This window comes from Somniosus microcephalus, unplaced genomic scaffold (genome assembly GCF_052327205.1).
Source record: "Somniosus microcephalus isolate GS21.2 unplaced genomic scaffold, FLI_Smic_1.0 unresolved_chr1, whole genome shotgun sequence".
Classification (NCBI taxonomy): domain Eukaryota; kingdom Metazoa; phylum Chordata; class Chondrichthyes; order Squaliformes; family Somniosidae; genus Somniosus; species Somniosus microcephalus.
In genome coordinates, this window is record NW_028225179.1 from 153,742,258 (window position 1) to 153,767,985 (window position 25,728).

A 25,728-nucleotide genomic window follows, 5' to 3' on the forward strand; every position below is an offset into this window, starting at 1 on the left:
AGCCAGAAGAGAACATCGTTGCTTACCATTAGAGAATAGCTAACGAAGTGAAAAAATGGAAGGTTTACTCCCACCGGCGACGCTTCAATTAACAGGTAATGTGGCTGAAAATTGGAGAAGGTTCAAACAACGTTTAGAGTTGTATTTAGCGGCAATCGGAGCTGACGAGAAAAGTGATAAACAAAAATCGTCCGTGTTCTTACATGTCATGGGTGATGCAGCGCTGGAGGTATATAATAATTTCATATTTGCTGTTGATGGAGACAAAATGAAGCTAGATAAAATAATGGAACAGTTTGAGGCCTACTGCATACCTAAACGCAACGTGACTTTTGAGAGGCACAAATTTTTCACGTGTACAGAAAATCGGCGAGACTATTGATCAGTATGTGACTGAACTGAGAAACCGGAGCAAATCGTGTGAATTTGGGGGACTCACAGACTCGCTGATAAAAGACAGACTGGTGTGTGGTATTCGAGATAATAGTCTAAGGGAGAGACTGCTAAGAGAGCAAGATCTAGACCTGGGAAAAGCCATAGCACTGTGTAGGGTTACAGAGACTGTGAAGTTGCAGGCAAAGGAGCTGTTCAGTGACAGTAGCTGCAACGTGGATGCAGTGAGAAAGAACGGATACAAACCGTTTAACAAAGAGAGCGCCAATGTGAAAAAAGAGACGTGGCCAGCAAACGAAAATGAAAGAGACAATCGGAAGTCATGTAGTCGATGCGGTACACAGCATCCACCAAGAAAGTGTCCAGCATATGGTAAAACATGCAATAGATGCAACAAAAACAATCATTATGCCCGTTGCTGTAAGAACCAAGCGCAACAAAGCAAGGTCCATACAGTAGATGAAAGCGAGATAGAGGAATTCAATGTAGATGTTGTGTCTGAAAACAAAAAAGAAAGAGACTGGATGTTGACACTAAAAGTGAACGACATACACATTCCATTTAAATTGGATACTGGAGCACAAGTTAATGTGATATCAGAGACCGATTTTAAGAGAATTAGACCCAGACCAAAGTTACATGGAATACAAGTGAAAGTGACCGGATACTCAGGTACTGATATACCAGTGAAAGGAAAATGCATTGTCAAAGTAACACACAAGGACAGAGAGCACACGCTAGCATTAATCGTGGTGCCAAAGGATGTGCAAGCCATACTAGGTTTAAAAGCCTGTGAGAGACTGAACCTGGTAAAGAGAGTCCTCGTTGTGGAAAGTGAAAGAGAGACAGTCTATGATGAACTGAATGTTGCGTACACACCGGGTAAGCTGATGTATACAGCAGACACGTTGTCCAGAGCTGTTGACCCAAGTGAGCCCGCAAACACCACAATGGATGAAAAAGTGAACGCCTACGTGGACATGATCACAACTGCACTGCCCATAGCAGATGCAAAAATGGAGCTCATAAAGACTGAGACAAACAAAGATGAAACAATGAGACGACTGAGAAAAAGCATCTTGGATGGATGGCCCAACATGAAGCAAGACTGCTCACCTGATATAGCAGAGTACTGGAACTGCAGGGCGGAACTATCAGTGGTCGAAGACATCATCTACAAAGGAAGTAAAATAGTTATCCCAAAGAGTCTGAGAAGAGAGATGCTAAAAAAGATCCATGGAGGACATCTGGGAATCGAAAAGTGTAAGAAAAGAGCACGAGAGGTGATGTACTGGCCACGAATCAACCAAGATGTGACAAATGAGGTGTCAAACTGCACAATATGCCTGAAATATCGAGCAAGCAATCCAGTAGAACCACTAAAGCCACACCCAGCACCAGACAGACCTTACCAGAAGGTAGGCGCTGACCTATTCGTATGTCAAGGGAAGGACTATCTTGTCGTCACAGACTATTACTCCCTGTATCCAGATGTTTGTAGGCTGTACACCACCACTGCAGAAGCTGTGATAAGAAGTATGAAAGCCATATTCTCCAGACATGGCGTGGCAAGCGAGGTCTTCACAGACAATGGACCCCAGTTTAACAATGCAAATTTCCAACACTTTGCCAAAGAGTGGGACTTTGTCCACACAACGTCAAGTCCTCACTATCCACAGTCCAATGGACTAGTGGAAAAATCGGTCCAGACAGTGAAAAGACTGATGTACAAGGCAAAAGACAGTGGAACTGACTTCTACCAAAGCATGCTTGTATACCGCACAATGCCGCTCGAGTGTGGTATGTCACCAGCCCAACTCCTGATGGGACGTCGGCTAAGGTCAAACCTACCCATCCCGGAGAACCTCCTGAAAACAAAAGAGGGGGAGAAAGTGAGGAAGTTCAAAGAGCAACAGAAAGAAAAGCAAAAGTACTACTATGACAGAGGAACACAAAACCTACCTGAACTCCACACTGGTGACCAAGTAAGGTTGAAAGACAAAACAAACACATGGACTCAGAAGGGAACTGTCCTGAGTGAAGTTCAACCAAGATCATACACCATTCAGACAGATGAGGGTGCTGTTCTGAGAAGAAATCGTCGAGATCTTCTCATGGGACCAGCCACAGCAGGTCAAGAGACTGATACTGTTGAACAACCTGATCACACAGCTGAGAACCAATCATCTGAGGCAACAACTCAGATTCAAGGACAATCAATCAGAAAATCCTCAAGACACGTGAAGCCTCCTGAGAGACTCATTGAGCAAATTTAAGGACTATTGTTAAAGAAGGAAGTAATGTTATCTTATTCTTTCTTCAAGTTCTAGTGTATTGACATATTTCATGTGAACAAACAAAACAAGGGTAAAAAACCTTGATCATGATAATGATAATGTAAGTTCATTAAATGTTGTTAGTTAAAAGTAAAATACTTTTGTTTTAAGAAAGGGAGAAGTGATGATATTTGTCTGTGTTTGATTACTTATGCCTTACAGCATATTTGTCTGTGTTTTTGATTACTTGTGCCTGACCAGCAGAGGTCATGTGAGAGACAAGCAGTCCAGAGGAGTTTTACTTTCAGTTTCATTCTAGATGCATCACAGCGTAGTGTGTTCTGTAAAAAGCTGTAGAAAGTCTTGAACAAGACTTTAGATTAAACAACATTCTCTTTCAGAAATGAGTCTTTATTGAACCCAAAAAGAAATCAAAACACACGGTACTGAGGGAGTGCTGCACTGTCGGAGGGGGCCGTCTTTCAGATGAAACGTTAATCCGAAGCCCCGTCTGCCCTCTCGGGTGGACATAAATGATCTCGCGGCCATTATTTTGAAGCAAAGGGGGGTTCTCCCCAGTGTCCTGGGGCTAATATTTATCCCACAAACAACATCACTGAAAAACAGATTCTCTAATCATTTCCCTACATTACAACAGTGACTACACTTCAAAAGTACTTCATTGTCTGTGAAACGCTTTGGGGCGTCCTGAGGTGGTGAAAGGTGCTATAGCAATGCAAGTCTGTCTTTCCTTTCTGCTGTAGTTGTAGGGTGAACACAGCCTAAGTCTGGAGTCACGGTTTGGAGTGGAGTAATACCCAGGCTTGGGGCTTTTCTCTAGAAAAGAGAAGGCTGAGTGGTGACCTGATTGAGATCTTTAAGATTATGAAAGGGGTTCGATCGGGTAGATGTAGAGAAGATGTTTCCACTTGTGGGGGAGTCCAGAACTAGGGGCCATCAATATAAGATAGTCACTAGTAAATCCAATAGGGAATTCCGGAGAAACTTCTTTACCCAGAGAGTGGTGAGAATATGGAACGCACTACCACAGGGATCAGATCATATCTTCACCCTACAGACCCTAATTGACAAACACGTTCACCATAACAAAAGCAAAATCTACGCATGCTTTATAGATTTCCAGAAGGCTTTCGACTCCATCTGGCATGACGGTTTATTCCTGAAACTTATCGAAAGCGGGGTAGGGGGAAAAACATATGATGTAATTAAATCAATGTATACAAACAACAAATGTGCAGTTAAAATTGGAGACAAACGAACAAAATACTTCCCACAGGGGCGGGGGGTGACGCAGGGCTCGCCAATCTCACCGACACTCTTTAATATTTACATAAATGAATTGGCAAAACTACTTGAACAATCTACAGCACCCGGCCTCACCCTATATGAATCCAAGGTTAAATTCCTCCTCTATGCAGACGACCTGGTTCTGCTGTCACCAACTAAGGAGGGTCTACAGCAGAACCTGGATCTGCTGGAGTCGTACTGCCAGACTTGGGCCCTGACAATAAATCCCCAAAAAACCAAAGTCGTTGTGTTCCAGCAAAGATCCAGACCTCAGGGACCCAAAATAAGTTTCACTATAGGAACAACCAAAATTGAACAAACCACTAACTACACATACTTGGGCTTAAAAATCAGTTCTACGGGAAACTTCAAACTGGCTGTGAATGAACTGAAAGAGAAAGCAAGAAGGGCTTTCTATGCCATTAAAAAATCAATCCAAATAGAAATCCCAATTAGCATTTGGCTAAAAATTTTCAAATCAGTAATTGAACCAATTGCACTCTATGGCAGTGAGGTATGGGGACCGCTAACACAACAAGAATTTGCAAAATGGGACAAACACCCAATTGAGATCCTACATGCAGAATTCTGTAAAAGTATCCTCCGGACTCAAAGGAAAACAGTAAACAATGCATGCAGGGCGGAACTAGGCCAATATCCATTAATAATCACTATCCAAAAAAGAGCCACCAAATTTTGGAATCACCTACAAATGAGCAACCCCCAATGCTATCACTACGACGCCCTGAAATGCCAAGAGCTGACCATAAAGAAGAATACCCTCAGTCAACTAGTCCGGGGACTCAGTGAAGTAACTACTAACACTACTAACAATAACCAGCCACAGGGCAGTGACAGCGTAACACAAAGAATTCGACCCAACACAATCGTCGCTAAGCAAAAGGAAAAATTTCTGACATATTGGGCAGAAACAACAAAAACCCAAAGCAAACTCAATTGCTACTTGACCCTAAACAGACAATACAACATAGCTGATTACCTGACCATGGTAAAGGACAGCAAACTGAGAAAAATCCTGACAATGTACAGACTTAGTGAACATAGCCTGGCGATCGAAAAAGGTAGACACAGGCAGACCCGGCTACCAAGGGAGGACAGGATATGCTCTCACTGCAGTCAGGGAATGGTGGAGACAGAGATGCACTTCCTCACAGCTTGTAGAAAATATCAGGGCATAAGGGAGAATTTCTACCCAAAATTTACAAAAATATGCCCGGAATTCAGAAAATTGAATGACGACCAAAAACTCCCATACCTACTAGGGGAAGAGAGAAGTTGCATAACACTGGCGGCACACTATGTTACAGCTTGCCATAAACAGAGGGACAACCACTAAAGATAAGATAAGAGTATATATAAATTATATGAAAGTATATTTATACACTCAGGGATATATCTGTTTATACACTGTATGGATAGATCTGTATTTTTGTGAACAAACATGAATGTTTTCCAATGCTTTGGCAACATAAGATGTAGCTTGTCATGCCAATAAAGCGATTTGAATTGAATTGAATTGAATTGAGTGGTTGAGGTGAATAGTATAGATACTTTTTTTTTTATACTCGTTTATGGGATGTGGGCGTTGCTGGCAAGGCCAGCATTTATTGCCCATCCCTAGCAAGCTGAGCAATGTTACTTTTGTATCTACCTCATGCCAGGGAGTGCGGAGGGTTCAAACCCCTTGAACACAGATCAGCAGAAGGCCCTGCTCTCCTGGCCGCCCTCCCATCTTCCACCCTCCATAAACTCCAGCTCCTCCAAGAAAATGCTGCCCGTGTCCTAACTCTCTCCCCATACCCCATGACTCCCTTATAGTTCAAATGTCGATCAATCTCGGCCTTGAATATATTCAGTGACTCCGCCTCCACAGATCTCTGGGGCAGAGAATTCCAAAGATTCACGACCCTCTGAGAGAAGAAATTCCTCATCTCCGTCTTAAATGGGCGACTCCTTATTCTGATTTTCAGAAGACATTTGATAAGGTGGTGCACACGAGGTTATTAAACAAAATTGGGTCTCATGGGATTGGGGGTAATATACTAGCATGGATTGAGGATTGGTTAACGGACAGAAAACAGAGTGTAGGAATAAACGGGTCATTTTCGGGTTGGCAGGCTACAACTAGTGGGGTACCACAATGATCAGTGCTTGGGCCTCAGCTATTCACAATCTACATCACTGATTGAGGGGACCAAATGTAATATATCCAAGTTTGCTGCTGATACAAAGCTGGGTGGGAATGTAATTTGTGAGGAGGATGCAAGGAGGCTTCAAGGGGATATAGACAGGCTAAGTGAGTGGGCAGGAACATGGCAAATGGAATATAACGTGGACAAATGTGAAGTTATCCACTTTGGTAGGAAAATAGCAAAGTAGAGTATTTTATAAATGGTGAGGGATTGTGAAATGTTGGTGTTCATTGGGACCTGGGTGTCCTTGTACACGAATCACTGAAAATTAACATGCAAGTACAGCAAGAAATTAGGAAAGCAAATGGTATGTTGGCCTTTATTACAAGTGTATTGGAGTATAAGAGTAAAGACGTCTTACTGCAGTTATATAGGGCTCTAGTAAGACCACACCTGGAGTATTGTGTACAGTTCTGGTCTCCTTACCTAAGGAAGGATATACTTGCCATAGAGGGAGTGCAACGAAGGTTCACCAGACTGGTTCCTGGGATGGGAGTTTGTCCTATGAGGAGAGATTGAGTAGACTAGGCCTATATTCTCTAAAGTTTAGAAGAATGAGAGGTGATCTCATTGGAACATACAAAATTCTGATAGGGCTTGACAGGGTAGATGCAGGGAGGATGTTTCCCCTGGCTGGGGAGTCTAGAACCAGGGGTCACAGTCTCAGAATAAGGGGTCGGCCATTTAGGACTGAGATGAGGAGTAATTTCTTCACTCAGAGGGTGGTGAATCTTTGGAATTCTCTACCCTAGAGGGCTGTGGAGGCTCAGTCGTTGAGTATATTCAAGACAGAGATCGATAGATTTTTGAATATCAAGGGAATCAAGGGATACGGGGATAGTGCAGGAAAGTGGAGATGAAGTAGAAGATCAGCCATGATCTTATTGAATGGCGGAGCAGGCTCTAGGGGCTGTATGGCCGACTCCTGCTCCTATTTCTTATGTTCTTATACCTGGGTCTCGACTCCCCGTGATCAATACTACAGGGGATCGGCGAGTTTATTAAAACAGTTCTTTAATGGAAGCTGGGAGACTTGATTCCTGGGTTGATCCAGTTTCCTATGAACCTGTGTTTTGTTACCTCGGGGAGTTCGGGGTCTGTGCTCTGCTCGAGAGAGAGAGTGTGTCAGAATGCCACACCCTAACACGTACACACTGATCATTTTGTCACTCTCTCGGTAAAACCTCTCTTGTTTTACACTCTTAAAGTAAATAATCTGATCACATTTGGTACTTGCTGCTCCCTCAAAGGCTCGCAGCACGAACTATTCCACTCTGGAAAAGAGAAGGCCGAGAGGTGACCTGACTCAGGTCTTTAGGATTATGAAAGGGTTCGATCGGGTAGATGTAGAAAAGATGTTTCCACTTGTGGGCGAGACCAGAACTAGGGGCCATCAATATAAGAGAGTCACTAATAAATCCAATAGGGAATTCAGGAGAAACTTCTCTACCCAGAGAGGGGTGAGAATGTGGAACTCGCTACCACAGGGAGTGGTTTAGGCGAATAGTATAGATGCATTTAAGGGGAAGCTAGATAAGCACGAGGGAGAAAGGAATAGAGGGTTATGTCCTGATGAAAGGTCATCGATGTAAAGTCTGTGGGTTGTGCAGTTAATTACGACACAGACTTCAGGAGTAACATACAACAGGACTTTACTATTCGAAGGTCAGGACGAATCTGCCCAATAAGTCATGCCACAGCACTTATATACCGGTGTGGTCACCGTCGGTATTACCGTATACAGAAGCCAAACAAGTAGTGCCACACCTAAAATAGTTCTCTTAAAGGTGGACGGTTACATACAATAGTTCTCTTAAAGGTAGACGGTTACATACACTACAATCCTCCCTTTTTAGCTTACAACATACTGATTCCCCATTAAACATACATTATAACATATATACAACTTTATGCAAGACAGTTCACAGATTCAGTCTCTCTGGAGGTTTCCGGACTCTGTCCGGATAACGCCTCAGTGGTGTCGTCATTCCTGGCGGGGTAGTAGGTGCTTCTGACAAAGTCGATTCGGCTTGAAGGACAGTGTCAGGTTCCTCTGATTCCAGTATTACCAGATCGGAGGTAGGTGTTCTGGGTATCTCGGTTTCAACAGTAACCGGGTAAGGTGGTGAAGTAGGTTGGCCATTTGTGGCTGACCCTATGATCTGGTCAACATGGCGCCTTATTATACTGTCCCCAAGATCCACCGTATACATCAACGGCCCTAGCCTTTTTCCAATAGTTCCAGGCTGCCATTTCTCGGTACGGTAGTCCCGGGCCAAAACTTGTTGACCTATCTGAAAAGATCTAGTGGCCCTTTCATTCATGCCCTGGAATTGCCGGTTCTCTACGTCCCTTCTGACGTTTGGCTTGAGCAAACCCAGCCGGCATCTTAGTCGTCTATTAAAAAACATCATGGCGGGAGTTTGATTTGTGACCGCATGTGTTGCATTCCTGTACGCCAACAAGAAGCTATCCACCTTATGTTGTAAATTAATGTCTTCATTACCCATGGCCTTGATGGCCTTCTTGAAGGTCTGGACAAACCTTTCAGCCAATCCATTGGAGGCGGGATGGTATGGGGCTGACGTGTAGTGCTTAACCCCATTGCTCTTTAAGAATTTCTTGAATTCTTCGGACACAAATTGCGGTCCATTATCAGAACAGATCTGTTCCGGCAGGCCATTCCTAGCAAACATAGTCCTTAACACTGTGATGGTTTTTTCCGTGGTGGTGGTGGTCATCTTTATTACCTCCGGCCACTTGGAGTGTGCATCCACCGCTATTAGGAACATTGAGTCCATAAATGGACCAGCAACGTCGATGTGTACCCTTTGCCAAGGAGATGAGGGCCACTCCCATGGATGCAGCGGAGCCTGTGGTGGCGCGTTCTGAACCTTCTGATATCCTAGGCAGTTCTTAGTGATTTCTTCGATGTCTACATCGATGCCTGGCCACCATACAAACGCTCTTGCTAGGTTCTTCATCTTCACTCCACCCAGATGTCCCTCGTGCAGCTCCTTTAACACCTCTTTTGAAGTTTGGGTGGAATCACCACTCTAGATCCACACATCAGGGTTCCTCTACACACTGACAGCTGTTCTTTCCTCTGTGAAAATGCTTGCAGTGTTGGTTCGCCCTGTGCTGGCCATCCCTCCACCATTAAATCATAGACTCGTGAAAGAGTCGGGTCATTTCTTGTTTCGTTTTTGATCATCGAATTTGTTATTGGTAGACACTCCACTATGGATGAGTGGAACATCTCTACCGGGTCCAATGTAGTCGCTTCTTCTACTATCGGCAATGGCAAGCGCAATAACCCATCAGCATTTCCATGCTGTTTGGACCTTTTGTATTCGATGTCATATTGGTGTGCCCCAAGTAACACGGACCACCTTTGTAACCTTTGTGCTGTCATGGTGGAAACGGCCTTGTTTGAGTTGAATATGGACACCAACGGCTGGTGGTCTGTCAGTAATGTGAACTTCTTACCTTGCAGGTAATGATTGAATTTCTTCACGCCCCACACAAGGCTGAGGGCCTCCCTATCTATTTGAGCATAATTTCGCTCCGCAGAGGTCAATGATCGGGACGCGAATGCCACTGGCCTTTCCGAGCCATTTGGTAACTTGTGTGAAAGTATTGCTCCAATTCCATAAGGGGAAGCATCACAAGCTAGACGAAGGGGTAACGTTGGGTTGAAATGAGCCAACACTTCTTCAGAGGTAATCAACTCCTTGCTTCTGTGAAAAGCCTTTTTACATTCCTCACTCCACTTCCATGGTATTTCTTTCCGCAACAGAGCATTCAGCGGATGCAGCACCGTGGATAGATTTGGCAGAAACTTGTGATAATGATTAATCAACCCCAAGAATGATCTTAACTGTGATACGTTTTCTGGAGCGGGGGCCTTCACGACAGCTTCTATCTTGTCAGGTGACTTGTGCAGCCCCTCTCGGTCAATGACATGACCGCAGTACGAGATCCGTTTTTGGAAAAACTCACACTTCTTGCGATTAACTCGAAGGCCATATTCCTTCAACCTGGTGAGCACCAGTTTCAAATTTGTGAGGTGTTCTTCCTCGTCTTCTCCCATAATTAGGATATCGTCTAAGTAGCACTGCGTGCTTGGAATTCCTTGTAATACCTGCTCCATGGCCCTCTGCCAAATTGCTGGAGCCGAAGCTACCCCAAAAACCAGTCTATTATAACGATACAATCCTCTGTGTGTGTTGATGGTGAGGTACTGGCGTGACTCTTCCTCGACTTCCATTTGTAAGTATGCCTGAGCCAGGTCTATCTTGGTGAAGTGTTTCCCTCCAGCCAACGAAGCAAAGATATCTTCAATCCGCGGAAGCGGGTATTGTACCGTGTGAAGCACCGGATTCACTGTGATCTTGAAGTCTCCGCAGATGCGGACCTTCCCCGGTCCCCCTGGCTTATTACTTGGTGAAGACTTCATGACAGGAACAATGGGCGTGGCCCACTCACTCCAGTCCACTTTTGACAGTACCCATGATCGTTCAAGTTCTTCCAGTTCTGCCTCCACAGCTGGTCGTATCGCATAAGGTACCGATCTGGCTTTGAAAAATTTTGGGCTTGCATGTTCTGCAATCTTAACCTTTGCTTTAATTCCTCGCAGTGTTCCCAGTCCTTGCTGGAATACCTCTTTAGCTTCGTCCAATATTCTGGACAACCGTTCAGGTTTGACATCTTCCTTTCCGGAATCCACCGTCATGGTGTTTAGTGAATGCCAGTCTATCTTTATTTTCCGGATCCACTCCCGTCCCAGAAGTGGTGGACCTCCCTCAGGCAACACATACAGGTCCATCCTTTGGTAATCTTTATCCTTGTATCTCACCTTGACTTCTATCTTTCCGATGGGGAATACTTTGTGCCCCGTGTATGTCTGTAGTACTAGTTCCGTATCCCGTAGTGGAATATGCTTGAATAACTTTTTATAGTCACGCTTATTCATGACCGTCAGCGCCGATCCGGTGTCCACTTCCATTTTCACTTGGACTTTTGCAATCTGTAGTGTGATCCAGATAGTTTGTCGGTCAGCTTCATTACTCACATTGTGAACTCTCAAACTATCCAGTCCTTTGCAGTTGGAGTGTGAGTCCGACTTCTGTTCCTCTGGACTCTTCCTAGTCACCTCATGTACCTTTCTGTACCACTTTTGTGGTGACTCATTATTGTTGGTCTTCTTCCCTGACCGGCATACCTTAGCTATGTGACCAAGCTTGCCACATTTCCTACATTCTTGGTTTTTAAACCAGCATTGGTTCTGGTCGTGTGTTGTCTTTCCACAACGATAGCATTTCGTTGTACCCGAAGTAATTTGTTGTACCCTGAGTGCCGCTGCCTTTAGCTGCATTTCCGCAGTTCCTTTCACTGCGGCTTCGCTTGATGCTGCGATAAGGACAGCCTTATCAAGTGGAAGATCGTTCTCTTCAAGCAGTCGTTTTTGTGTTTCTTCCTTCAACATTCCGCACACGAATTTGTCTCTCAGTGCCTCTTCCAGGTTGTCCCTAAACTGACAGTCTTTCGCTAGCCTCCGCAGTTCAACCAAGTATTCCGCGTTGCTTTCGTCTTTCCGTTGCGTTCTCGCATAGAATTTGAATCGTTCAGCCAACATCAATGGTGTAGGGTTCAAGTGGTCCTTCAGGACAGCCACAATATCATCGAAAGTCTGATCCGCCGGTTTAGCTGGTGCTAGTAGATGCTTCAAGAGCCCGTATGTCTTTGCGCCCATCGAGTTCAGCAAGGTTATAGCTTTGTCATCTTCTTCTATTTTATTGGCCTCACAATAGCTCTCAATGCGTTCCACGTACGTGGCCCAGTCTTCTACTTCGGAATTAAAATCGTTGATGTTACCACGCTTAGGCATCTTCCTCTCTTTGGGAACAACACAAGTATTTCTTTAAATTATTATTTCTTTTTTTTTCTAAGATGGCGGTTTTCCCGCGAAAATGGCGGTTTCCCGCTCTTATCTTCTCTCCCCGCCCACTTCAATGGCGGTTTCCCGCTTCTGTCTTCTTCCCCGCCTAATGGCGGCTTCCCGCGTTTCTTCCCTGGCGGGAGGGGTACACTTTCCCCACGGGCGACGGCCGCTGGCTTTCAGGTTCACAGCCTGCGCGTCGGCTTCAAGGCTTTCCCTTTTTTTTTTATTTTATGGCAGGGCGACCGGCTCTGGGTACCCCGTTGACGGCAAACAGGTTCAGCCGCTGGGCTGGCTCTCGCACAGTTCCCCTTGCTCGGCTCTGTCTCTCTCCCGCTCGCTCGGCTCTACCGGCGCTGGGTACACCCCGTTGACGGAGGACAGTTCAGCCGCTGGACTGGCTCTCGCACAGTTCCCCTTGCTCGGCTCTGCCTCTCTCTCGCTCGCTCGGCTCTACCGGTGCTGGTTACACTCCGTTGACGGAGGACAGTTCAGCCGCTGGACTGGCTCTCGCGCAGTCTCTCTTGGTCGGCTCTGCCTCTCCCGCTCGCTCGGACCCCAATCGCGCCTCCCAGCCCTCTCGCAGTCCGGTGCTTCTCTCCCCGGCTGCGGCTGAGTTTCTCTCTTCCCGCGCCTACGCTCCCGGTCGCAGCGCTTCGTGGCTTCGGTCACCGCCCGGCTTTTCCCGCCGGTCGCGGTCTCTCACGACGCCGTTGGACCCGACTTTTTGTCCGGCTCCTTTTCCCCCTCGACCGTGGTCGAGTGCCCAGCCCTTATCCTCCGGCTATTCTTTTCACTTTCCCTTACTCACAGTCACCGTGGCAGAAGGGACAGTCAGTGCCTGTTGCTGATGGAAGTTTTTGTCGCTAAAGTCTTCCTCCTTTCTATTGCTGCAGCCTTGAGTTTTCTCCCAGCCGAATGACGAGGGCGGTTGCTTCTTTTCGACGCTCTTTCGTTGCTTTGAAATTATTGTTGCCGCAGGGTACGATCGGACTCGTCGCCACTGTAAAGTCTGTGGGTTGTGCAGTTAATTACGACACAGACTTCAGGAGTAACACACAACAGGACTTTACTATTCGAAGGTCAGGGCGAATCTGCCCAATAAGTCATGCCACAGCACTTATATACCGGTGTGGTCACCGTCGGTATTACCGTATACAGAAGCCAAACAAGTAGTGCCACACCTAAAATAGTTCTCTTAAAGGTGAACGGTTACATACATAGTCTCTTAAAGGTAGACGGTTACATACACTACAATCGACCTGAAACATTAACTCTGTTTCTCTCTGCACAGACGCTGCCTGACCTGCTGAGTATTTCCAGCATTTTCTGTTTTTATTATAGAAGGATATTTTGCTGGGGTGAGATGAAGAGGGGAGGGAGGAGGCTCGTGTGGAACATAAACACCGGCACGGACCAGTTGGGCCAAATGGCCTGTTTCTGGGCTGGAAATACTTTGTATTCAGGAAGACAAATCTGCCTTTGGTGGAATTGCGGCAGGGTCAAAGCAGATCAGGAGTTGGGTGTGTGGCCAGGCCAGGAGTGAAGTGAGACTCTGGAAAACAGGCAGACTCGGGCTTGGCAGGGAAAGCAGATCCATCCTGTTCCGGCTCTTATGTGCTGCCCACCAGAGCTCACTAACCATCGCATCACATTTTAAAAACTGGCGGATTGTCGGAATCATGTAGTCCTTAAACAGGCCATTCGTCCCACCTGGTCCATGCTGGTGTTTATGCTCGACACGAGCCTCCTCCCACTTAATGACCTCTTCCCAGCTCTCCCCTTCACCCCCCCCGCCATATCCCTCTATTCCCTTCCCCTTCATGTATGCATCAAGCCTCCCTTTCAATGCATCAATACCCTCTACTGCATACACTCCATGTGGCAGCGAGTTCCACATTCTCACCAACTCCGTGTAAAGAAATTCCTCTTAGAAACTTAGAAGATAGGAGCAGGAGTAGGCCATTCGGCCCCTCGAGCCTGCTCCGCCATTCAGTGAGATCATGGCTGATCATCCAAATTCAGTACCCTGTCCCTGCCTTCTCCTTGTATCCCATAGAAAATTCTTTATTTGAATTATTGGTGCCCCCTTGTTCTGGACTCTCCTGGGAGCAGGAGGAGGCCATTCAGCCCCTCGAGCCTGCTCCGCCATTCAGTGAGATCTTGGCTGATCTGTATCTTAACTCCATTTACCCACCTTAGCTCCATATCCCTTGATGCCCCTTGCCCAACAAAAATCTAGCGATCTCCAGCTCGCCCACACGTGGAAACATCTTCTCCACATCGACCCTATCGAACCCTTTCCTAATTTTAAAGACCTCTGTCAGGTCACCTCTTGGTCTTCTTTCCAGAGACATGAGGCCCAACAATTTCAGGGGCATAGGTCACTGAACTTGGCATATGGGATCTTGGGCTTCATAAATAGAGGCATTGAGTACAAAAGTAGAGAAGTTATGCTGAACCTTTATAAAGCACTGGTTAGACCACAGCTGGAGTATTGCGTCCAGTTCTGGTCACCACACTTTAGGAAGGATGTGAAGGCCCTTGAGAGGGTGCAGAGGAGATTTACCAGAATGGTTCCGGGGATGGGGGATCTTAGCTACAAGGACAGGTTGGAGAAGCTGGATTTGTTTTCATTAGAGCAAAGGAGGTTGAAGGGTGATTTGATAGAGGTGTACAAGATTATGACGGGTTTGGATAGTATTATGTCCGTCTATGATTGAGATACGGACAGCAGGAGTTGAACAAAACAAGTCTTTACTGAATGGAGACAAGTGTAAAACTGAAACTACAGAAGATCGCTAGCGCCTTTTATACAGGGGTGGTCATTGCCGGTACTGCAGTCTGAGACCAGTTATTCCCTTAAAGGTACATACACAACAACTCCCCTTTTAGATAAACAGTACATAACATTCATTTAACAACTAAATGATAACTAATTACAATCACAATTACAGTTGTTAGATACATTGGTTAAGGTTAAGCAATTATAAGTTCAGTCTTTGTGGAGACTTCCTGATTCTGTCTGGATAACGCCTCTTTGGGGTATCAGGTTCTTCTGGCAAGATTGAGTCTGAATCAATGTCGTTGTTTGGTTCATCTGCTTCCAAGATCGCCGATTCTGCGGTAGCTGCAATTGGTACGTCGGTTTCATCGCCAGGTGTATCAGATCGTGGTGTAGGGTTGATGTTTTCCAGTGACTCTAGAATCTGGTCAGCATGGCGTCTTACAATGCTCTCTCCAATGTCCGCGGTATACATGAGAGGTCCTTGCCGTGTACAAATCGTTCCTGGCTGTCATTTCTCTGTGCGGTAGTCCCGGGCCAAAACAGGTTGACCTATCTTAAAACTCCTGGTCGGCCTTTCATTCATATTCTGAAACTGCCTGTTCTCCACATCTCTTCGGACATTTGGCTTAACCAAATCCAAGCGGCATCGTAGTCTTCGATTGAAGAACATCATGGCTGGAGTTTGGTTGGTGACTGCATGTGTCGCATTCCGGTAGGCAAACAAGAAGTAGTCCACCTTGTGTTGTAGGGGTATCTCTTCATTACACATTGCCTTGATAGCCTTCTTGAATGTTTGAACAAACCTCTCGGCCAATCCATTAGTGGCTGGATGATATGGGGCAGATGTGTAATGCTTAACACCATTGTTCTTTAAGAACCTCCGGAACTCTTCAGACACAAACTGTGGTCCATTGTCAGAGCAAATCTGTTCAGGCAGCCCATTTCTAGTGAATATGGTTCATAAGACTGTGATGGTTTTTTCTGTGGTGGTTGAGGACATTTTTATTTCCTCTGGCCACTTTGAATGGGCACCCACTGCAATTAAAAACATCGAGTCCATAAAGGGACCAGCAAAATCAACGTGCACCCTTTGCCATGGAGATGAGGGCCACTCCCATGGATGTAGAGGAGCTTGTGGTGGGGCGTTTTGGACCTTCTGGCATCCTGTACAGCTCTTGGTCATCTCTTCGATTTCTCTATCGATTCCCGGCCACCACACAAACGCTCTGGCTAAGTTCTTCATTTTTACCCCACCCAGATGACCCTCATGAAGCTCATTGAGCACTCTATCCGTCAACTTAGGTGGAATTACTACTCTGGACCCACACACCAAGGTTCCTCTGCACACTGACAGCTGTTCTCTTCTCGGCGAGAATGCTGGCAGCAGTGGTTCGCCATGTGCTGGCCATCCCTTCACCGTTAAATCATAGACCCGGGATAGTGTCGGGTCATTCCGTGTTTCCTTTTCTATGCTTGCATTCGTCACGGGGAGACATTCGACTATGGTCGAGTGGAATATATCCATCGGATCCACTGTAAGTTCTTCTTCCACCGTCGGCAACGGTAGGCGCGACAATCCATCAGCATTCCCATGCTGCTTAGTTCCTTTGTACTCGATGACATATTGGTGTGCCCCTAGGAAAAGGGACCACCTCTGCAGCCGTTGTGCTGTCATTATCGGTACGCCCTTCTGAGGGTTGAAAATGGAGACAAGAGGTTGATGATCAGTTAGTAGAGTAAATTTTTGACCGTGCAGGTAGTGATTGAACTTCTTCACCCCCCACACTAGGCTGAGGGCCTCTGTCAATCTGGGCGTAGTTACGCTCGGCCGAAGTTAACGAACGTGACGCAAAAGCTATCGGCCTCTCTAACCCATCAAGGAATTTATGTGACAGTACTGCCCCAATGCCGTAGGGAGATGCATCACACGCCAGTCTTATCGGCAGTGATGGGTTGTAGTGAGCCAATACTTCCCCTGAAGTGATTAAGTCCTTACTCTTCTGAAAGGCCCGCTTACAGTCATTGCTCCATTTCCATGCCACTCCCGTTCGTAATAGGGCATTCAGTGGGGGCAGAATTGTGGACAAATTCGGTAAAAACTTATGGTAGTAATTTACCAATCCGAGGAATGACCTCAGTTGCGACACATTTTCAGGCGCTGGGGCCTTTACAACCGCTTCAATTTTGTCCGGGGACTTATGTAACCCCTCTTCATCAATCACGTGGCCACAATACGATATCTGTTCCTTAAAAAACTCGCACTTGGGGCGGTTGGCTCGTAGCCCATGTTCCTGTAGTTTAGTGAGCACCTGTTCTAGGTTGTTAAGGTGTTCACTGTCATCTTCACCTGTCACTAGGATGTCGTCCAAGTAACAGAGTCCCCGGATTCCCTTGCAGGACTTGTTCCATCGCTCTTTGCCATATCGCCGGAGCTGATGCTACTCCGAATACCAGTCGATTATACTGGTAAAGACCTTTGTGAGTGTTTATCGTGAGATACTTCCTAGAGGATTCTTCAACCTCCATCTGCAAATATGCTTGTGCTAGGTCAATTTTAGTAAAACGCTTCCCTCCAGATAGCGAGGCGAAGATATCTTCTATCCTTGGAAGAGGATATTGTACTGTGTGAAGGACAGGGTTCACCATCACCTCGAAGTCCCCACAAATGCGAACCTTCCTTGGCTCCTCAGACTTATTGTTTAACGTTTTCTTCATGACAGGAACAATGGGTGTCGCCCACTCGCTCCAGTCTACCTTAGATAACACGCCTGCCGTCTCCAGATTCTCTAGCTCTGCCTCGACGGCTGGGCGAATTGCGTATGGTACCGGTCTTGCTTTGAAAAACTTGGGAATTGCATTCTCCTCTATTTTTATTGAGGCGGTTACGCCTTTAAGAGTGCCCAGTTCTTGTTGAAAAACCTCTTTGGCGTCAGCTAAGATTGTTGACAATCGTCCAGGAGTGACGTCGTCATCCTTTTTACCAGCCACCGTCAGTGCCTGAATGGAGTGCCAGTCTAAACTTATCTTTCTGATCCATTGTCGTCCCAATAACGGTGGTCCACCATCTTGCAGAATGTAGAGATACAATTTCCGTATTTTCTTGCCGTTGTATTCGACAGGCACCCTTATTTTCCCTCTGGGGTATACTTTTTGCCCCGTATACGTCCTCAAGACAATGGATGTCTCTCTCAAGGGTATGTGTGAGAATAGTCGCTCGTAGTCTCGTCGATTCATGACGGTTAGGGCTGATCCTGTATCCAATTCCATTTTGACTTGAGACCCTGCTATCGTGAGGGTGACCCAAATGGCTCGGTGATCCTCTTTTGCGATTACGTTGTGCAGTTTGAGACAGCTTAGTCTCTTGTTCCCGGATTCACTATCGCTCATCTGGTCTTCGGAACTATTGTCCGTCAGCTTTTGTACTTTCCTGTACGGTTCCTTTGTAGCCTTTTTGTTGTCGTTGGTCTTCTTCCCAGACCTGCAAACTCGTGCAATGTGTCCCATCTTTCCGCATTGCCTGCATATTTTATCCTTGGACCAGCAGTCCTTCTGGTCATGGTTAGTTCTGCCGCAGCGATAACATTTTGCAAATTCCCGTGTCATTTCGTGGGTGCCGTATTCCTGTGGCTTTTGTTGTATTTCCGCAGCTCCCCTGGCTGCTGCTTCGTACGATACTGCCACGCTGAAAGCCTTATCTAGCGTCAGCTCTTTCTCTGAGAGTAACCTCTTCTGGGTTCCTTCACTCAGGAGTCCACAGACAAATTTGTCTCGTAGTGTATCGGCCAGTCCTGCTCCGAACTGGCAGTGCTTTGCTAGCTTGCGTAGTTCTGTAAGGTACTCAGCATTGCTCTCATCTTTACGCTGAGTTCTCCTGTGGAATTTAAATCTTTCTGCTATCAGCAGTGGTGCAGGGTTTAGGTGTTCCTGTAGGATAGCAACAATGTCGTTAAAACTCTTCGCCTTCGGTTTGGCTGGAGCAATCAGGTCCCGCAATAGGCCGTACGTTCTTGCGCCCATTAAATTTAGCAGTACCGATGCCTTTTTCTCCTCGGCTATTTCGTTTGCCTCGCAATATACCTCGACTCTTTCCACATACGTGGTCCAGTGCTCTATTGCATTATCAAAGGCAGTGATACAGCCAGTCTTTGGCATCTTGAAAATCTAAAATGGCGCCTCCCGCGCTTTGCCATCTTCCCCGATTTAACAAAATGGCGCTTCGCGCGCTTTGCCGCCTTCCCCGCTGGATTAAGATGGCGCCTCCCGCGCGTGCCTTCTTCCCCGCTGTTGCTAGCGCTGCTTTCCGCGGTTTCCGTTGCAACCTGCAGCCCCTCGCGGCTTCCTGCGCGTTTTATATATATTCCCTTGGTTATTTTATTATTTTCCCGTCATGGAACAACCCTGTGGGACTCTTGCCTCCCTCTTCTTGGGTCCGTACGCTGCCCGGCTTCGTAGCACCGGCTGCGCCCTGTGTGCTCCACCCTCGCTCTCTCTCCTCTTTCCGACAATGCTGCTCGGTCCCGTCGCAAGCCACCCGCTTGAGTTCTAGACCGCCGCAGCCCAGGAAGGATCAGTGTACTACCTGCCACCAGCCCGATTAGCTGAAGCACCGTCGACAGGAACCAGGCCCCGCGCTCGACAGCCTCTCCAGCAATCTTCAACTCCGCTGACTCAGGGGCGGATGCCCACGGTCGACGCCCGTTTCTACTGCTTCTTTCTTCCTTCAGGCCTCGACCTCTGCTCAATTCGCTTCAGGAATGGATCCCAGGAGGCGGTGCAGACTGTAGGTAAGTTCGTATCTGCTCGTCGCCAATATTATGTCCGTGTATGATTGAGACACGGACAGCAGGAGTTGAACAAAACAAGTCTTTACTGAATGGAGACAATCGGGAAACTGAAACTACAGAAGATCACTAGCGCCTTTTATACAGGGGTGGTCACTGCCGGTACTGCAGTCTGAGACCAGTTATTCCCTTAAAGGTACATACACAACAGATAGGCTAGACGGGGAAAGGCTGTTCACACTAGTTGATGGTACAAGGACTAGGGGACACAGATTTAAGGTTTTGGGCAAGAGATACAGGGGGGATGTGAAGAAAAACTTTTTTATGCAGCGAGTGGTGATGACCTGGAACTCGCTGCCGACGGAAGTGATGGAAGCGGAGACACTCAATGTTTTCAAGGGGAGACTGGATAGGCACTTGAGGGAAATAAACTTGCGGGGCTACGGGGATAGAGTGGGGGAATGGGACTGACTGGATTGCTCCACAGAGAGCTGGCACGGACTCGCTGGGCCGAATGGCCTCTTTCTGTGCCATTATGACTCTGACTCCTGATAGGAGGAACAGGAACAGTGTCCTTGGGAGTGAAAAAGGGATGCAACTGGGAAGAGTAGATTTCCCTAAATGTTTCTGCAATGGTTTAAAGTATGTCATTTATATTGTATAGTTAAACTTATCTGCGGGCCCACAGACTGCAAGCGTTCTAATCGAGATCGCCTCCGATTTACACTTAAAGGCCAAAACGTGTTCGGTATAAGCCCCAACGATTGGCAGGTGCATAAAGCTCTTCACTAACTGGCTGTCGTCTTCCTTTCTAGACAAGATTCGCCGTCTCTCAAAAAAAGGTAGGATACAGGATATTATTTATCCATTCACGGGATTTATTGCCCTTGAGAAGGTGGTGGTGCGGCGCCTTCTTGAACCGCTGCAGTCCGTGTGGTGAAGGTGCTCCCACAGTGCTGTTGGGTAGGGAGTTCCAGGATTTTGATCCAGCGACGATATATTTCCAAGTGGGGATGATGTGTGACTTGGGGAACTTGGAGGTGGTGATGTTCCTGTGTGCCTGCTGCCCTTGCCCTTCGAGGTGGTGGAGGTCGCGGGCTTGGGGAGGTGCTGCCGAAGAAGATATTCGGGGGAAATCTACCCGCTGTGTTCAGTGTCGCTAATACACGCGGCCAGAATCTACAGCTGCTGATATTAGCGAGTGAACTCCCTCTTTCTCTGCCCCTCGATTTAACTGTTTTAGCACCTCTCCTTAAATAGAGGGCAGATCGATGTCACAGTATCTGTCCGTCTGTATCTTCAGGAATACGGTCTCTTTTAGACATTTTCTAATAACTGAATAAATGTATAATGAATCATCTATTAAAAACGAGTTAATCTTTCATTCTTCTTATCCTTTCAGCCATTCAGAGAATTACCAGTGTTGCGGGTAAGATTTGCTGCTTATCTGAGACTCCATATTGTGTGTGAGAGTGTGTGTGTCAGTGTGAGTGTGTCTGTATGTGTGTGTGGGGGAGTGGGAATTTATCTCATTCTCTTCGCATCATACAACACAGGAGGCCATTCAGCCCATCGTGCCTGTGCCGGCTCTTTGAAAGAGCTATCCAATTAGTCCCACTCCCCACCCCCCCCTCCCCCCCCACCTCGCTCTTTCCCCAGAGCCCTGCAAATTTTCCTGTTCAAGTATTTATCCAATTCTCTTTTTTGGAAGTTAATATTGAATCTGCTTCCACTATCGGGCAGTGCATTCCAGATCATAACAACTCGCTGCGTAACAAAAAAAAGGTCTTCTCCTCTCCCCCTCTGGTTCTTTTGCCAATTATCTTAAATCTGTGTCCTCTGGTTACCGACCATCCTGCCACTGGAAACAGAGTAAATAAGGAGAAACTATCAAAACCCTCTCTTAAATCTGCACCTAACCTTCTCTACCCGAAGGATAACAAGCCCAGTTTCTCCAGTCTCTCCACATGAACTGAAGCCCCTCAGCCCAGGTTTGCACTATTCACCAGCCTGATCTACATCCTCCCTCCCTCCCTCCACCACCCCCCACCCCCCCAACACCAAGTGGTGTGCTCTGACTGAGAGACTGAGCAGGTAAGATGGTTCCACCTGTAAGGGAGGGGGGTTCCCGGTGAGGCCTCCCTTGCACGGTTTAATCCCTCCCTCCGTTCGAGTGTCTCCTGGCGGCAGCGTGGCCGAGATAGGGAACTCGCCAGGTGGGCAGCGGGATCCGCAACCCCCGCGCTCGCTGCCGCGCCTCCTCCCCTCTTCCGGCGACGTTAATCTCTTTATCGCTTGGTTAACCTAAAACGCTCGATAGAGACTCTGATTTGTACCGCAGGAACTTGCTGTAATGGGAGTCTAGGTTCCTGGAAATCAGAGCCCCCCCCCACCCGCCCCCCCCGCCTTCCTAACAAGGGGACACCGAGGAATCATCTTCCAGCATTCGATGGAATCTGGAAGAGTACCCATGGATTGGAGGGTAGCTAATGTTACCCCACTATTCAAAAAAGGTGGTAGAGAGAAAACGGGGAATTACAGACCGGTAAGCCTGACATCGGTAGTGGGGAAAATGCTAGAGTCCATTATAAAAGATGTAATAGCAGAGCACTTGGAAAACAGTGACAGGATCGGACAAAGTCAACATGGATTTACAAAAAGTAAATCGTGCTTGACTAATCTACTGGAATTTTTTGAGGATGTAACTGGTAAAATAGATAAGGAAGAACCAGTGGGTGTGGTGTATTTGGACTTTCAGAAGGCTTTCGATAAGGTCCCGCATAAGAGATTAGCATGTAAACTTAAGGCACATGGGATTGGGGGCAAGGTATTGACTTGGATAGAGAACTGGTTGGCAGACAGAAAGCCAAGAGTTGGAATAGACGGGTCTTTTTCCGAGTGGCAGGCAGTGACTAGTGGGGTACCGCAGGGATCGGTTCTTGGACCCCAGCTATTCACAATATATATTAATGATCTGGACAAGGGAACTAGATGTAATATCTCCAAATTTGCAGATGACACAAAGCTGGGTGGGCATGTGTGCTGTGAGGAGGATGCCGAGAAACTCCAGGATGATTTGGACAGGTTGGGTGATTGGGCAAAAGCGTGGCAGATGCAGTATAATGTGGATAAATGTGAGGATATCCACTTTGGTGGCAAAAACAGGAAGGTAGATTATTATCTGAATGGCAATAGATTGGGAGAAGGGGGAAGTGCAACGAGACCTGGGTGTCCTTGTGCACCAGTCGCTGAAGGTAAGCATGCAGGTGCAGCAGGCGGTTAAGAAGGCAAATGGCATGTTGGCCTTCATAGCAAGAGGGTTCGAGTACAGGAACAAGGATGTCTTGCTGCAGTTATATAGGGCCTTGGTGAGACCACATCTTGAGTATTGTGTGCGGTTTTGGTCGCCTTATCTGAGGAAGGAGGTTCTTGCCATGGAAGGAGTTCAGCGAAGATTCACCAGGCTGATACCTGGGATGGCAGGAATGACGTATGAGGAGAGATTGGGTCGATTGGGCTTGTACTCGCTGGAGTTTAGAAGAATGAGAGGGGATCTCATTGAAACTTATAAAATTCTGACAGGACTGGACAGACTAGATGCAGGAAGGATGTTCCTGATGGTCGGGGAGTCCAGAACCAGGGGTCACAGTCTAAGGATAAGGGGTAGGCCATTTAGGACAGAAATGAGGAGGAATTTCTTCACCCAGAGAGTGGTGAACCTGTGGAATTCTCTACCACAGAAGGCAGTAGAGGCCGATACATTAAATATATTCAAGAAGGAGTTGGATATATTTCTCAAGGCTAAAGGGATCAAGGGGTATGGGGAGAAAGCAGGGACCGGGTACTGAATTTGGATGATCAGCCATGATCGCATCGAATGGCGGAGCAGGCTCGAGGGGCCGAATGGCCTACTCCTGCTCCTATCTTCTATGTTTCAACCCAGCGTATCCACTTCATACCCACTCCACAATGGCTGTGCAGAGTTTCCCTTTAAAGCGAGTTAATGGAACTAGCGAGGGCCGAACTGGCAGTGATGGTACCGACCAATGGTGTTACCCTCCCCTTTAAAGTACTTGGCCGCAGAATTACCCTCCCCTTTAATTTCTTCTTCTTTAGCCATAGCTACCCTCCTCATTAAGTACCTGTGTTGGTAATTACCTGCAATGTCACCTTTGCAAGTGTCCATCTTTACGTAGAATTTTACAGAACAGAAACAGGCCATTTCATAGAATCATAGAACTTTATGGCACAGGAGGCCATTCGGCCCATTATGTCTGCTGACCGACAAAGATCAATCCAGCCTAATCCCACTTTCCAGCTCTTGGTCCGTAGCCCTGTAGGTTACGGCACTTCAGGTGCATATCAAAGGACTTTTTAAATGCATTGATTGTTTCTGCCTCTACCACCCTTTGAGGCAGTGAGTTCCAGACCCCCACCACCCTGTGGGTGAAACAAGTTCTCCTCAACTCCTCTCGAATCCTTCTCCCAATTACTTTACATCAAGGCCCCCTGGTTCTTGACCTCTCTGCTGAGGGAACAATGTCCTTCCTGTCCACTCTACCTCGGCCCCTCCATAATTTTATACACCTCGATTAAATCTCCCCTCAGCCCCTTCTGTTCCAAAGAAAACAACCCCGGCCTATCCAATCATTCCTCATAGCTCAAATTCACCAGCCCAGGCAACATCCTCGTAAATCTCCTCTGTACCCTCTCTAGTGCAATGACCTCTTTCCTGTAATGTGGTGACCAGAGCTGTATGTTGGGCCCAACAGGTCCATGCCGGTGTTTATGTTCCACACGAGCCTCCTCCCACCTTACTTTATCGCCCCCTACCAACATAACCTTCTAATCCTTTCTCCCTCATGTGTTTATCCAGCTTCCCCTTAAATGCATCTGTGCTATTCACCTCAACCACTCCCTGTGGTGGCGAGTTCCACATTCTCACCACTCTCTCTGGGTAAAGAAGTTTCTCCTGAATTCCCTAGTGGATTTATTAGTGACTATCTTGCATGTCTGGTTCTGGTCTCGCCCACAAGTGGAAACATCTTCTCTACGTCTACCCTATCGAACCCTTTCATAATTTTCAAGACCTCGATCAGGTCACCCCTTGGTCTTCTCTCTGAGAGAAAAGAGCCCCAGCCTGTTCAGTCTTTCCTGATAGTTGTAACCTCTCAGTTCTGGTATCAACCTTGTAAATCTTTTTTGCATTTTTCCCCAGTGCTCCTATATCCTTTTTTGTAATATGGAGAATAGAAATGTGCTCCGTGCTCCAAGTGTATGATTGCCCCTCCTTTTAATATCCTGTCTTGCGTTGTTACTCCGAGTTAACCTCCGCTTTAGGTTTGTCAAACAGCACTGAACCCTACCCAGTGCAGGGATTAAATCTGCTCCTTTTTTCTTTCTCGCCCCTTAGTTCCCGTGACCCTGGACTGTGAGACCGCAAACCCAAACCTCAAGGTGTCCTCCGATCTGACCAGCGTGAGCTACACTGCAGAAGCCAAGATTCCCTCCGACATTGGCAAGAGGTTTGAGTCCAGGTTATCCGTGCTGGGAAAGGACGGCTTCGCCACCGGGAGACACTACTGGGAGGTGGCAGTGGGGAGCACGTCCGACTGGGACCTGGGAGTGGCCAAGGAATCGGTGGCCAGGGAGGGCAAGTCACCTCTGAACCCCGGAAACGGATACTGGACCATTGGGCGGGACCGGAAGGCCTACTGGGCCAACGACGACACCCCTTTGCGAATCTCAATCCGGGGCAGGTTCCTGAAGATCGGAATATACGTCAACATACACTAAAGGTCAAGGGTGGGACCAACAAGCAAAGGGAACCTTGGATGACAAGGGAGATACAAAAATGCATTAGAAATAAAAGGGGAGCTTTTGGCAGTTACAAAAGACTAAAGACGGAAGAAGCCCTAGAGGAGTATAAAAAGTGCAGGGGCATACTTAAAAAAGAAATTAGGAGGGCGAGGAGGGGCCATGAAATAACACTGGCGAGCAAAATAAAGGAAAATCCTAAGATGTTTTA

At 47.0% G+C, this 25,728-nt stretch overlaps 1 protein-coding gene across 1 annotated transcript; it reads left to right on the top strand.

The window, feature by feature from the left end:
• The first annotated feature begins 20,235 nt into the window (after window positions 1–20,235).
• Window positions 20,236–25,496, top strand: LOC147096271 (ret finger protein-like 4A). The gene is made up of 4 exons (XM_085973802.1): window positions 20,236–20,335; window positions 20,456–20,542; window positions 21,103–21,129; window positions 25,114–25,496. The coding sequence occupies exons 1-4, from the start codon at window positions 20,236–20,238 to the stop codon at window positions 25,494–25,496; spliced, it is 597 nt and encodes a 198-aa protein (XP_085829928.1).
• The last annotated feature ends 232 nt before the right edge of the window (window positions 25,497–25,728 follow it).